General features: G+C 44.1%; 1 protein-coding gene across 2 annotated transcripts in view; it reads right to left on the bottom strand.

Moving 5' to 3' along the window:
* Window positions 1-4,211: 4,211 nt before the first annotated feature.
* The window catches only part of PRKCQ (protein kinase C theta), a 38,999-nt gene continuing 31,507 nt past the window's right edge, over window positions 4,212-11,703 (bottom strand). For both annotated transcript variants that reach the window (XM_008638392.2, XM_017740412.1), the window contains 4 exons: window positions 10,330-10,468; window positions 7,475-7,663; window positions 6,766-6,894; window positions 4,212-6,133 (listed from right to left, as the gene is read on the bottom strand). In XM_008638392.2, the coding sequence (XP_008636614.1) occupies window positions 5,978-6,133; window positions 6,766-6,894; window positions 7,475-7,663; window positions 10,330-10,468 (613 nt within the window). In that variant the 3' untranslated portion in view covers window positions 4,212-5,977. The remainder of the gene's footprint in view (window positions 6,134-6,765; window positions 6,895-7,474; window positions 7,664-10,329; window positions 10,469-11,703) is intronic.

Raw genomic sequence — 11,703 nt, 5'->3', positions numbered from 1 at the left:
ACAACTCTTCCCACCTGAATTCCAGTGTCACTGGATCTCCTGAAGAACCAAACCACATTATTAAGCTTTAACACCTTTACAAGAAAGGTCACTTGGTGTCACTGCTGGCTTCTGCCCCACTATCTCAAAAATGCCACTGTGCCCAGAGATTTATTATCCCTATGATAATTGTGTGCTCCATCTCCCCCATTTCGTCAGGTTTTTTCACTCTTTTCATTCTGTCCAGAATGACCAGAACTGGGTTGATTTGCTGGGTGGATTATTTTGTCCCTTTTTCTCCACTGCTTTGGCCCCATGACATTTTTTGGGCAGGAAGAGGGGAGGCAATGAGAGGTTATATCTTGAACAATTTCACCCTGGTGGAAAATACCAATAACTTAAAATAAATATGCTCACTGAGATATCACATTATCCTGCTGAGCTCATGAACAGCAGAGATAAAATGGCTTTTTTAGAAGTGATTTTTCTTTCTCCACCAGCTGAATGGAATATCAAAATACACAATTTAAAGTAACTGTTAGAAAAAAGGTTACACATGATGCTATCAACAGAAGGGAGCAGAAAATTAAATGGAAATGATTACCGGAGAACTCATTTCCTTTGCTACTGGGAGGCTAACAACAATAATAAAATAGAATTTAGAAGTGAAAGCTGAGATTCTTCCTTTGATGTCTGAATATTTTCGGTTTATGTTCCTTTAAAATAAAAGGCCACATCATAAATTAAATGTGATACTTAATTTTTATTTTCTCTCTACTCAAGCAGCATGTTTTCCTCTAGGTGATTATTAAAATAATGATTCACCTCCCCAGCTGCTGTGCACTGGCAGGTTTTTATTTAGGCAGAGGAGCAGCATGAGTTGAGTGATCACTGGGTCCCAGACAGGCAGAATCCAGTTGACTCCTGGAACAGAGATTAAGGGGTTTTGTTTTGATTTAACATGTGAAAATGCAGAATGAGAAAGAGCTGATGCCTTTAAGCTTTGTCTTAACTGAGTCTCTCCTATGGTGATCTCCTGTGACTGGATCACAGAATCACAGAATGGTTTGGTTTGGAAAGGACCTTAAAGCCAATTTCATTCCACCCCTTGCTATTCTACCTTCCACTATCCCAGGTTGCTCCAAGCCCCATCCAACCTGACCTTGGACACTTCCAGGGATGGGGCAGCCACAGCTTCTCTGGGCCATCTCTGCCAGGGCCTCACCACCCTCTGATTAAAAAAAATAAAATTCTTCCTAACATCTGATCTAGACCTACCTTCTTTTAGCTTAAAAGTGTTTCCCCTCAAGAGCAAAGACAGTTCTCAAAAGATCGTAAATGCTGAGCTTTGTGTCTCTCTCATTGTCATTGCTTTATTATGGGAGAAGGGAATATGCTTGCCAGTGAAAATAGGAATGCAGTGTCCCCTGGTCCCCCTTAATGAGGATGTACCAGGAGGATGGAGGATTTCCTTCATGAAGTTTCTTCAGCAACTGCAGAAATCACGTTGATAACTAATTTTTGATGTTTCTTCCTACCAGACTTGACTGGCTGAGTGCAGGTGCCTGCTGGAGGGTGAACTCCAGGCCTGATTCTGCTGCTTACAGAGAGGTGTCCATGGCTGTTGGGGGTGGGATAAGTCGCAGGTTATAGGAGAGAACCATATTCAGCAGAAGTCCTTCAGGATAACCCAGGGTGTCTCAGAGATGCTACCTGACTAAAACTGAGCAGTTAAACTGCATTCCTCTGCTATAGACAACCTAATTAAAATATTTTATTGGGACCTGAATCCAGATTCAAAGCAGAAATATCCTGATTTCTAAGGGAGATGCCAGAGCAGGAGTGGCATCTCTGTGCTACCTGGGAGGCCAGATCAGAGCCATTCTGGTCTCAGCCTGTCCCATTCTCTGAAATCTCCAAAAGTTCTGTGCTTTGGCTACAAAAGCAACTCTAGGATGGTACGAGTGGCTTTGAAGGAAAACAGCAGAGCTCTAATTGAAACCAATGGATGAAGGGAAGTGTTACATAATACTACACCAACCTATATCCCTCTTTTCTTCCTTACTTGCCTTTTCTGCTCTTGCTTCACCTTCCACGACTCAATGCCGGTTTTTTCTTTGTTTCACTTCTCATCTATTTTTAATTCTATCTTTGCATACATAAACATTGAGGGGATGTAAGAGATAAAGGACTCCAAGGTGGCTGTCACCAACAGCGGAATGGACCTCACTACAGTGCGTGCAGTCACTGAGCTGCACCCAGTGCCAGTTACAGAAGAGCCAAAAATACACTTATTTCCTGTACTTCACCAGCTCTGCATGTGCTGCCTTGGCTGCTGTGATGTACCAGAGATAAAACTTCTGTGTAAGCAAGGAAGGTAGAAAAGCTTCCTGAGGCCTGCACTGAGACCTCCGCTGGCTTCACACCACAAGACACATCATTGATGATGATCTGGTGGCTGCAGGTGATGTGGTATCCCTGGAGTGAGAGACCACGTTAGGTCCCAGCTGGGATCTCTCTCTTGGGTTTTAGATAGGTGAGGTACAAATATAATTACAAAGGGAAGAGCATTTCGACTCCCAGGACCCACTCTTTGGAGTTGTGTTGTCGGACAGGGACTTTTGGTGACACCTCTGCACTGCAAGAATGTCTTGTAACCACTGGGCAAAGTTGTCTTTCCTTTCAGCACAGGCTGCAAGGAGCATGGTGGGGTGTAGGACAGAGCTTGGTTTTGTCTTCTGAACGCTGAGGAGCTGTGAGACCAACCCACCTCCTCTTGGAAGTCTTTGCAGGAGTCCTGAAATTAGGGCTGTCATTTACAGGTGACTCCCACTCATCCTGATTTGGTGGATGCCAACAAGTAGGAATTCATATATCCATCAGGTGTGGCAGCAAGACCAAGTAAGGAGCATTTGGGTGCTTTGGGGACTCCCAAAGCTTGAGTTGAAACAGGTGGCGCTGGAGGTCAGACCCTGATGTTTGCTGGTGCCATGGTCCTGCAGTAGTGCTGTGATCCCACTGGGCTCCAGAACAGGATTGAGCTGTCAGGAAATGAATCACCAAACCTGGCAAGCCCCATCTACTATGCCATAAAATGAACATTTTTACGGAGGAGGGGAGAGAAAAAAGGGAAAGAAGATGGGAATGGAGGTGCCATGTTCAGCCAGGGCAAAGGAGCATCTTGGTGAGTACCTGGGCTCCTGCTCATTTCTGCGTGGGTGTTTGGCTTTCAGCCCTCCCTGGCTGTTATCTCTCAATCACTGTCACCACAGGAAAGCGTTTGCTGCTTCCCACGTCACTCTTCACACCCCACAGGCACAGCTGGGAGGCTGCTCACACAGTGGGACACACAGTGAACACGTTCGTGGTGGCTCGTATCCACCTCTCCCCATGTCCCTGCCCCCATCCTCAATGGGTTTATTGGGTTTTTAAGCTGAAGACGCCTTGCAAAGAGAAGCAGGTGCTTCTTCTTGTGGTTTGCATCACAAGCTTCACACTAATCCTAACGCTATGCCTGCTCTAGCAGTTACTCAACGGGTTCCTTCACAAGGCACTCTTACGTGTGGCTGTATAGAACCACAGTAGGAGTGCAGAGAGCCTGGCCTCTGATCAGAGAGGTGTTAAAGCCTGTTCCTCTTCAGTGACTTAACCACAAGAGGTGAACCAGCACCCTCCTTCCTTAGTCTATGCTCTTGGGTTGTCCCTGCATTGGCTTCAAGCCCAAACTGCTGTGCTGCTGCAAAGAGAACATCCCTCACCATCATTTAGGGATACTGCCAGTCTTCAAATGCTCAGAAATGCAATCCTAGTCTGGATCAGGCCAGCCAGACTCCACCAGAGTCATGGACACACTCAGGCCCTCGCAGGACTTGGATGACCCAGCCTCATTCGGGTGTCAAAGGAAGATGTCCCGAATCACTCACTTTTAGTAACAACCTCTGCACATCTCCTCTGCAACCCCTCTGAGATACCCGACCCCATTCAGTGCCGTGTCACTTTTTGGCAGTGAAAAGGAACATTTCACTTTCTTCTTGGATACCTTTGCACAGCACCAAATCCTTGGTTTAACTATTGCCCTGTGGAGTAGTTACAGTTATTCAAGTGCTTGCTGCTGCTGTGTATTTATGGGCTGAAATTCCCCTGGGGAACGTTCCCCAGACAGCACAGAGTGATTTTAATGGCTTTTCTAAGCACCTCTGCTCTTTGTCCCTATTTAATCACTTCAATGCCTATTTCCCATTTATACACAACATTTTATTAAACTGTACAAACAGCACTGGCATTTAAAAAATTCATGTTAACTGTTCTAATTAAACACGATGACCAGCTCCACAAACTACGAGCACAGATGCCCCCTCCTGCGTTTCATACAGCACAAACAAGGATTTCATCAGAGTCACTGGACTGAAACCTTTCTCAGGGTGTTCTGCTCTTCTTGTCCACCTCACACGCTTCAGCTCTTGTTCCTGCTGGATTCTGTGCCTGCAGTCACTGCCAGTGATATCCCAGTGCTGCCTTCAAGGCTGCATACATCCTGTTGGGAGGTCCAAATTGACAGCCCAGACCAGCAGAGCCAGGAAGGCACCTCTGAAGGGAACCTGAATTTGGGATAACTCACCTTCTAGAGCTTTTCTTCTTCATGGACATGAGGTTGATGCAACAAAGCTCCAAATGTATGTTCTTCAAATAGACCCCAACACCAACTTGAGCAGCTTCCTAAGCCTAAGTTGTTACAAAATCTTCTTTTTAGGCTCTGACTTGATTTTGACCCAGCTTTTAACAGGTGTCTCAGCGACAAGGAGTAACTGGGTGGTTTCACAAATCTCCAACCTCAGAAGAGAGTGCACCTTTATTTAAAAAGATCCCATGATGAAAGGATCACAGAAAAGACTTTTTTCAAACCCACCTACATTCCCACAGGCTGCAAAGGGGTAGAACACACAGAAAAATGTCACAAGGTGAAGGTGAGGGCCACCCTCACCTGATGTGCCTCCTGCCCTGTGACCATCGTGTGCAGCTCGTTGACCTGTACCAAAGAGCTGGCACATCATTTAGAGAAACAGAAAGTAAACCAGCCTTTGCAGGACCAGTTATTACCTTTCAAGTGAAATACCCCAATTCTGTGACTTTTACAATGCTTAAACAATGGTTTGAGGAAACATGCTGCACTTTTCTCATGTGGTTTTAGGTTAACACGTCAGAAAGCCCCACCCAGACCTTGCCCTGAGTTTGGTGTGTGAGAGGACACTTAAAGCTTTAGAACAGGGTTCTCGAAGCATTCTGCAACTTCCCATCCTCCCTGCTCAGGCACTAAGTGTAAACCACTGTTTTTCTGTACTGATCTTGGCACTTCCTTTGGTAACGATCCGTTGAGATGTACAGATGGTGGAATGGGCACCTGAAAGTCTCTTTGTCCCATGGAGAAAAATTGAGACTTAACACCTGTGAACAGTATTTTTAAAAGGTGTAGGGAGCAAATTTCTGCTTCAAAACTGCACACATGGGCAATTCTGCATATGGACGAGAGGAGGTTACCAAAGCATCCAATCTGAGTCTTCCCTGACATTCTCAGGCCTTGAGCAAATCACTTTTCCTTCAGAAGAAGGTGGGTCTGAGTCAGAGTTGCAGAAATGGGCACTGAAATCACCAGAAGCTCAAATATACTTGTTTTTCCTTACAGAGAAACCTGTTGGCTGCGTGTACAAGTAGTGGGGAACAGGTTTTGGCACCTCCTCATTTTCAAATGCTCTCAACTTCAAGAACATTGGGAAGAGAGAGAAGAGACACCAAAAGATACCACAAAGAAACTTTATCATCAGTGAAGAGTGGGCTGGCATCTGCTACGGACTGGAATAACTCAGAAGCCTCCAGGCATGGTACAAACTTTCACTGAGGTGCTTTTTTCTGGAGGGTTCTTGATAAAAATAACCATGCACAGTCTTCAGCTGACAAAGTGCTACTCAAACCATTACAGAGAATTCCTTCAGTAAGGCAGATCTCAGGAAAATATCTTCTCCATTTTAGGGTTCACAAAAGAGAAGTTGCTGAACATATTTTGGTCCATGCTGTTAATCAGTGCTCTGTCGGCACAGGAGAGTCTGGGTTTTTCATTTAGGAATTCCTTGTCGAAGTTGCTACAGTCACTTGGAGATTTCTTCAAGAAAAGGAAAAAAAAACTGATGTCAAACCACTAATAGTCAGATCTTCATTACAATGGTACTGGCCCTATCAGGCTGCTTCCTACGGGCTCAGCTCAACCTTTAGATGGGAGCCAGTAAATATAAATATTATAAAGGAGGCACTGAGCTTGTGATCCAGGAATTCTGCCAGGCAGGGATGTTACAGCTTTGTAACATGGCAGACTGAACCCATCAACTGAATAACACTTGTGAAAGGCTGTAAAATAAAAGTATGATGTGCTTGTCAAATTAAATTCTATTATTGCTATTAATAGGAGTATAATAATTTAATTAGACTGTTATTAATAGTCAGAATGATTCTGATTTAGCCAAACACCCGGTTCCTGAACTGTTTTACCTTCTGCAGTGCAATGAAAGATAATCCTTTCAGAAGGGGCTGCAGTTATGTGGTGAAGGGAAAGTGTTACTCTGCTGCAGTAACTGAGAAAGAGATGAGAAATTTATGGTTTCTCAGGTGTAGGCGTGCCAAACCTGGGCTTGCAGCCACCACAAAGGAGTAGTTGTGAAGATCAGGTCAGGCAACCAGCAGAAATGCACAGTTTAGAAGACCTGAGATGCGTGGAATTGAAAGAAGATCCATCCTTACCACTCTCGGTTTGAAAGGAGGCTCCATCCTTCTCTCTTCCAAAGCTTCCCAGTTGATTTCCCGGAAAAAGGCGTGCTGGCGGATGTTCCCTCTTGCTCCCAGTCTCCTCTCAGGCTCTCTTACAAAAAGCTGGAATGTTGATTCCATAGGTTAAACTCTCTGCTGATAATGCAGGCATTAAGCAGGGTGGAATGTGTAATTATGTAGAGTCAGTGCCATGAGAAGAACCCATAATGGAGAAAATGTTGGGATTTTTTTTCCTAAACAAGGAAGCTTATTGATTGGTGTAAAGATGATAATTATCTCTAATCCTGACAGAAATACAGGCTGTTTGGGCAGAGAGATGGCAGTGGGTGCCCCAAAAAGAGATGTTCAACATCTCAATCTGCTTCAATCAAAGCCCTTAGTTTGAAGTATCTTTTCCAGGAGGTAACATGCCTGGCACCTTAGGGAGTGCTCTGCAAATAAACTGATCTCTGCTGGTGTCTGGTGCCCTCTGAGGAGCCACCATCACAACTCAGGAGAAGGAAGACACACAAATCTCCTCATGACATAGGTCATGTGAAGTTTGATGCCCGCAGAAAAGACAGTGACTCTCCCTGGTCCTAGGACACTAAATCTGTTTCTCTCTACAACAGCTGAAGATAAAAAAAATTGAAGACAATAATTCTGGCAGAAAGACTTTCGTTTGATGGATGGTGATTCTTACCTTCACCAAGATGTCCTTTGCATCCTTGTCCAGCCAGCGAGGGTAGAAGGGGTTATCCATACGGATGGACTGGAAAAGCTCCTCCTCATCTTGGCCATGGAAAGGGGATTGGCCAATGAGCATCTCATACAGAAGGACACCAAAGGACCACCAGTCAACAGAGGTGTTGTACTTCTGCCCCAGCAGTATCTGCCCAGAAAGAGGAGCAAAAATGGCAGAAGTAAAATGTCTGACATGAGTTTTTCAACTTCAGACGGGTGGCCAGACCATGGCCTTGCAAAAGCTGCTCTGCAGAGTGGGATAGCAGAGGTGCTTCCCTCTGCCTGCAGCAGGAGCCAGAAATCTGCCAGTGGTGAGGGGCTTGTGGCTCCTGGAGTGACGAGGCACAGCCACACCTGGGTGCCAAAACAGTCCCTGGCACTACAGACAACGGGCTGCATGTAACTCTTAAGTTACATGAACAAATCCTTGGCTACTGGAGAGTTCTCAAATATAAAAGGTGAGACAAGTTGTCTTTAGCCTGCTCTCTAAGGGTTCACTTCAGGCTTGTGAAGCCCAAGAAGACGAAAGGCTAGGTATTAGTGTTTTGGGATTGATTGAAGTCATACAAGCTGAGTTTTAGAACTACAAAAAAAAAAGCATAAGGGTACTTTAGGACCATCACTCAGTTAAAATGTTGTGACTCTACCCCAGAAAAATCTTCCCCAGGAAAGACATGAAAGAGGTTGCTGATCTGTCCTCTTGAGACCAGCTGAGTTTTAGGTAGAGGAACAGGAATTTGCCCTCAGTCAGTCCCTTGGTTTGTGCCTTTCAGTGTCACCTATAAAGTGACATCCAGCTGGAGTGACAAGCTTGCCAGAGTCTAAAGGACCATCACCAAGTTCTCAAACTTCCCTTCTGGAGAAGCAAAATTAATCTCACCTGCCTTCGGATATCTGTTGTGGAGATACCTAAAGCTGAACCAGTTATCACTAGCTCCTTTTATAGCCAAGGAAGGGAATAAGCCCAATTTTAAACATCCAGATAAATATCTACCTGCTGTAAAATACAACCCCTGTTTGTCTCCTTTGGTTCTCAAAGAGCCTCAAAAACTTGCTCATATATAGATTTTTATATTGCAGATATCTAAAGGTTCATGTGATCACTGTTTTGTGTAGGATTCTCATCAGAATTTTAGAGCTGTAGAGGGGAAAATTTCATTTAAAGGCACAATCTTTACTTTTGAGCCCACAGCTTGGTTGCAATGGGATGCTTTATACTACATCTGTCTCCAAAAGAGGAGATGCAAAAAGGACAAAAAAGAAATTTGAATATATGATGTAATATATGCAATGAGTTCCACTCAGAGCCAAAAACCAAAAAAAATCAGCAAGACCCCTTAGTATATTTTTTCTGAATCACTTACAGACAAAATCATCCCAACCTTTCCTTCTGAAAAGGGAAATTATTTTTACAAGGCTTTATCTTTTAAACTCTAAAATATCTGGAAATTGAAATTAAAGTGTTTTATGGCAGTCAGAAAGAAAAAGGTTTATTTTGTTTGAAATTCTCTGGGAAAAAAATAAACTCAGCAATTTAATTTCAGGCTGTCTTTTTTTTTTGTCAGGTATTTTTTGAAATGAAAAAAAGTTGCTTGTCTACTGACCCCAAAACCCCTTATTTGCACGGCTGTGGCCAAGTTGCTGGGTCTGTAACAAAGAACAGTGGTAGCAGCTGCAGTGAAATACTGACAGAGTCCAGTGCTCCTGCCTGTGGCAGGGGAGACAATCCATAAACTCTCGAAGTGCTTTCAATTTAGAGGTAAAAGGTTTTATATGCACTCGTTGAATCCCTAAAATAAATACGGTGCAGAAGTAAAACTCTGAGCTATTTTACTTTTTCTCTTTTCTATAAAATAAAATCACAGATAAAGGATCAACACTTAGCTATCTTTTTTTTTTTATGAGCAAAAAATAGCATTTTTTTTCTTAAATAAAGGCATGTTGAAGTGGAATAAAAGACAATTAGCTTGATTGCAGAGTACACTTACACCCATTCTTAGGCAATAGAAATCCAACTGATTTGAAGAGACCCTTGAGCCAGCAGTGGTGTAACCTTGGCCAGAATAGAGCCCTTAGTGCACAGTGAAGGACCAATGAATTATAGTAGAGGAAAAATAAAACCCTGAAGGCTTTGACAGCTCTTTGGAAAGCACCAATATCCATCATGAAAACACTAAAATTACAAAATGGGATCTTGAAAGGTAAATAAATGGATATCAGACCGATGTCAGACATGATGCATGGATGACTTGTAGGTTTTTCTCTGAGCTAAGAAACATTTTCTTTGGCCACCTAATTAGTCAAAGCCTCTCCACAGTAAGATTTATCATTGTGTGAAGTCATCAGGTTAAGGAAACTTTCTCTTTTCTGGAGGGATCTAGTTCAAAACACCTACGTTTTCTAGGGGAAAAAGAAAAAGAACAAATTTCTCTCTGGTTAAAAATTGAAAGAAATAAGGGAAGGGCACAGTCAGCATTCCTCGTGCTGTGTCAGTCCCTGAATTGTAGGACCTCTTGGAGTTTCTTCTGCCGTGGCCTAAACTGAATTTCCATTAAGCATTCTGCTTCTTGGTTTAAGCCAAGCTCCACTTGTTTCCCAGAGTCATTCGCACAAAAACAATGAATTAGCCACAAAAATAAGCAATGCCAGACAGCAACACAGACTCTGAGTCAAGATGAAATCCAGTTCCTGGCCTGGAACTGCTCCAAGCCAGGTTACTACCCTTTGCAGCCTCTACCACTGCACAACAGTCATGTCTTAAGACATATTTCCTGTCCCCCAGCACTTGCTGATCTCCCTGTGCCCCACACCTACCTCAGGGGCAATATAGTCAGGAGTGCCACAAAAAGTGCTTGTCTTCGCATCACCAAACATGTTTTCTTTGCACATCCCAAAATCAGCAATTTTGATGTGCCCCTCATTGTCCAGGAGGACGTTGTCCAGCTTCAAGTCTCTGTGGAGGAAGACAAGGAAACCCCCTTCTTTAAAGTGTTCCAGAAGCACACAAGTTACCTCAGCAGGTTACACTTATTAACTTGTTCTCTGCCCCTGCGCAGGGCCTACATGCTGGAAATACAAAGGAAGGCTGAGGGATGAATGAGGAACTGCTCTCTTGGGCTTCAGTATCTCTCTTCCTCATTTCTCTTGTCCCAGCACTGATTTATCTCTTGGAGAAGACACAGAATCATGGAATCACAGAATGGTTTGACTTGGAAGGGACCTTAAAGATCACCCAGTTCCAATCCCCTCCCATGGGCAGGGACACCTCCCACTAGACCAGGCTGCTCCAAGCCACATCCAGCCTGGACTCGAACGCTTTCAGGGATCACATCACCCAAGACAGCTTCTAAAAGCTGTTTCCTTCAAGGATGCAGAATAGTGAAGCTAAGATGGACTTTGTGCCAACTTGTGCTTCAGCCCTAAGACAGCCCGGAGAACGAGAGCAAGCAGTGACCAGGTAATTCTCACTCTCTCCTCCCCTGGAAATCTCAATATTCTCTCTGAAGCTGCTGCCAGATCTCCCTCCTAGAGCAGGCTCTACAAATGTTGCATGAGGTAAGGACCCACAAGCTCTGCAGAGGGTTAGAATAATCCCAGACATCAGCAGAACCCCCACCACTGCTGGGCTGCACCATCTGAAACCCGGGATTTACAAAGCCTTTCACACTCAGCTGCCAGGCTGTTGTCTGATCAGGGTCTCAGCTTTTGAGCTACTCCAGGAAGCAAAGAGCCCAGAGAGAGGAAGAAAACAGAAAAGCACAGAGAAGGAAATAAAAGTAAATGAGCTGATGACTCATGACCATTGATGGAGAACCAGGAGGTCCTGAAGTGGGAACTAACTACGAAAGGAGAGAAAAGCTCGTAAAGAAGAAAAGGTAGAAAGAAAGGAAGACTGGCATGGTTTCTATGTTAATTTTCTTAAATCTTACCTAAAAGTTTTGTTTTTCATTGAGACAATGACTCAGGTAGACATTTGGATCAGTGATGCTGAACTTAATCAGGGATGTGGGTAGAATTTGGGTGACCTGGTCTGTGAGCACACACATTCCTGCACTGCCTGGCTTGTGCTATCAATCACTGTTCCTTTTCAGTTCCAAAGCACCCAGACACATTTGCTTGTACCCACAGCTGAGGGTGTAACCGTTCTTTTTCAACCTCTGCTAATTCACGGCCTACACATATTTTGGC

Source organism: Corvus brachyrhynchos, unplaced genomic scaffold (genome assembly GCF_000691975.1).
Source record: "Corvus brachyrhynchos isolate BGI_N302 unplaced genomic scaffold, ASM69197v1 scaffold307, whole genome shotgun sequence".
Taxonomy (NCBI): domain Eukaryota; kingdom Metazoa; phylum Chordata; class Aves; order Passeriformes; family Corvidae; genus Corvus; species Corvus brachyrhynchos.
The sequence above is the reverse complement of the archived record's forward strand: the minus strand, read 5'-3'. Positions and strand labels throughout refer to the sequence as shown.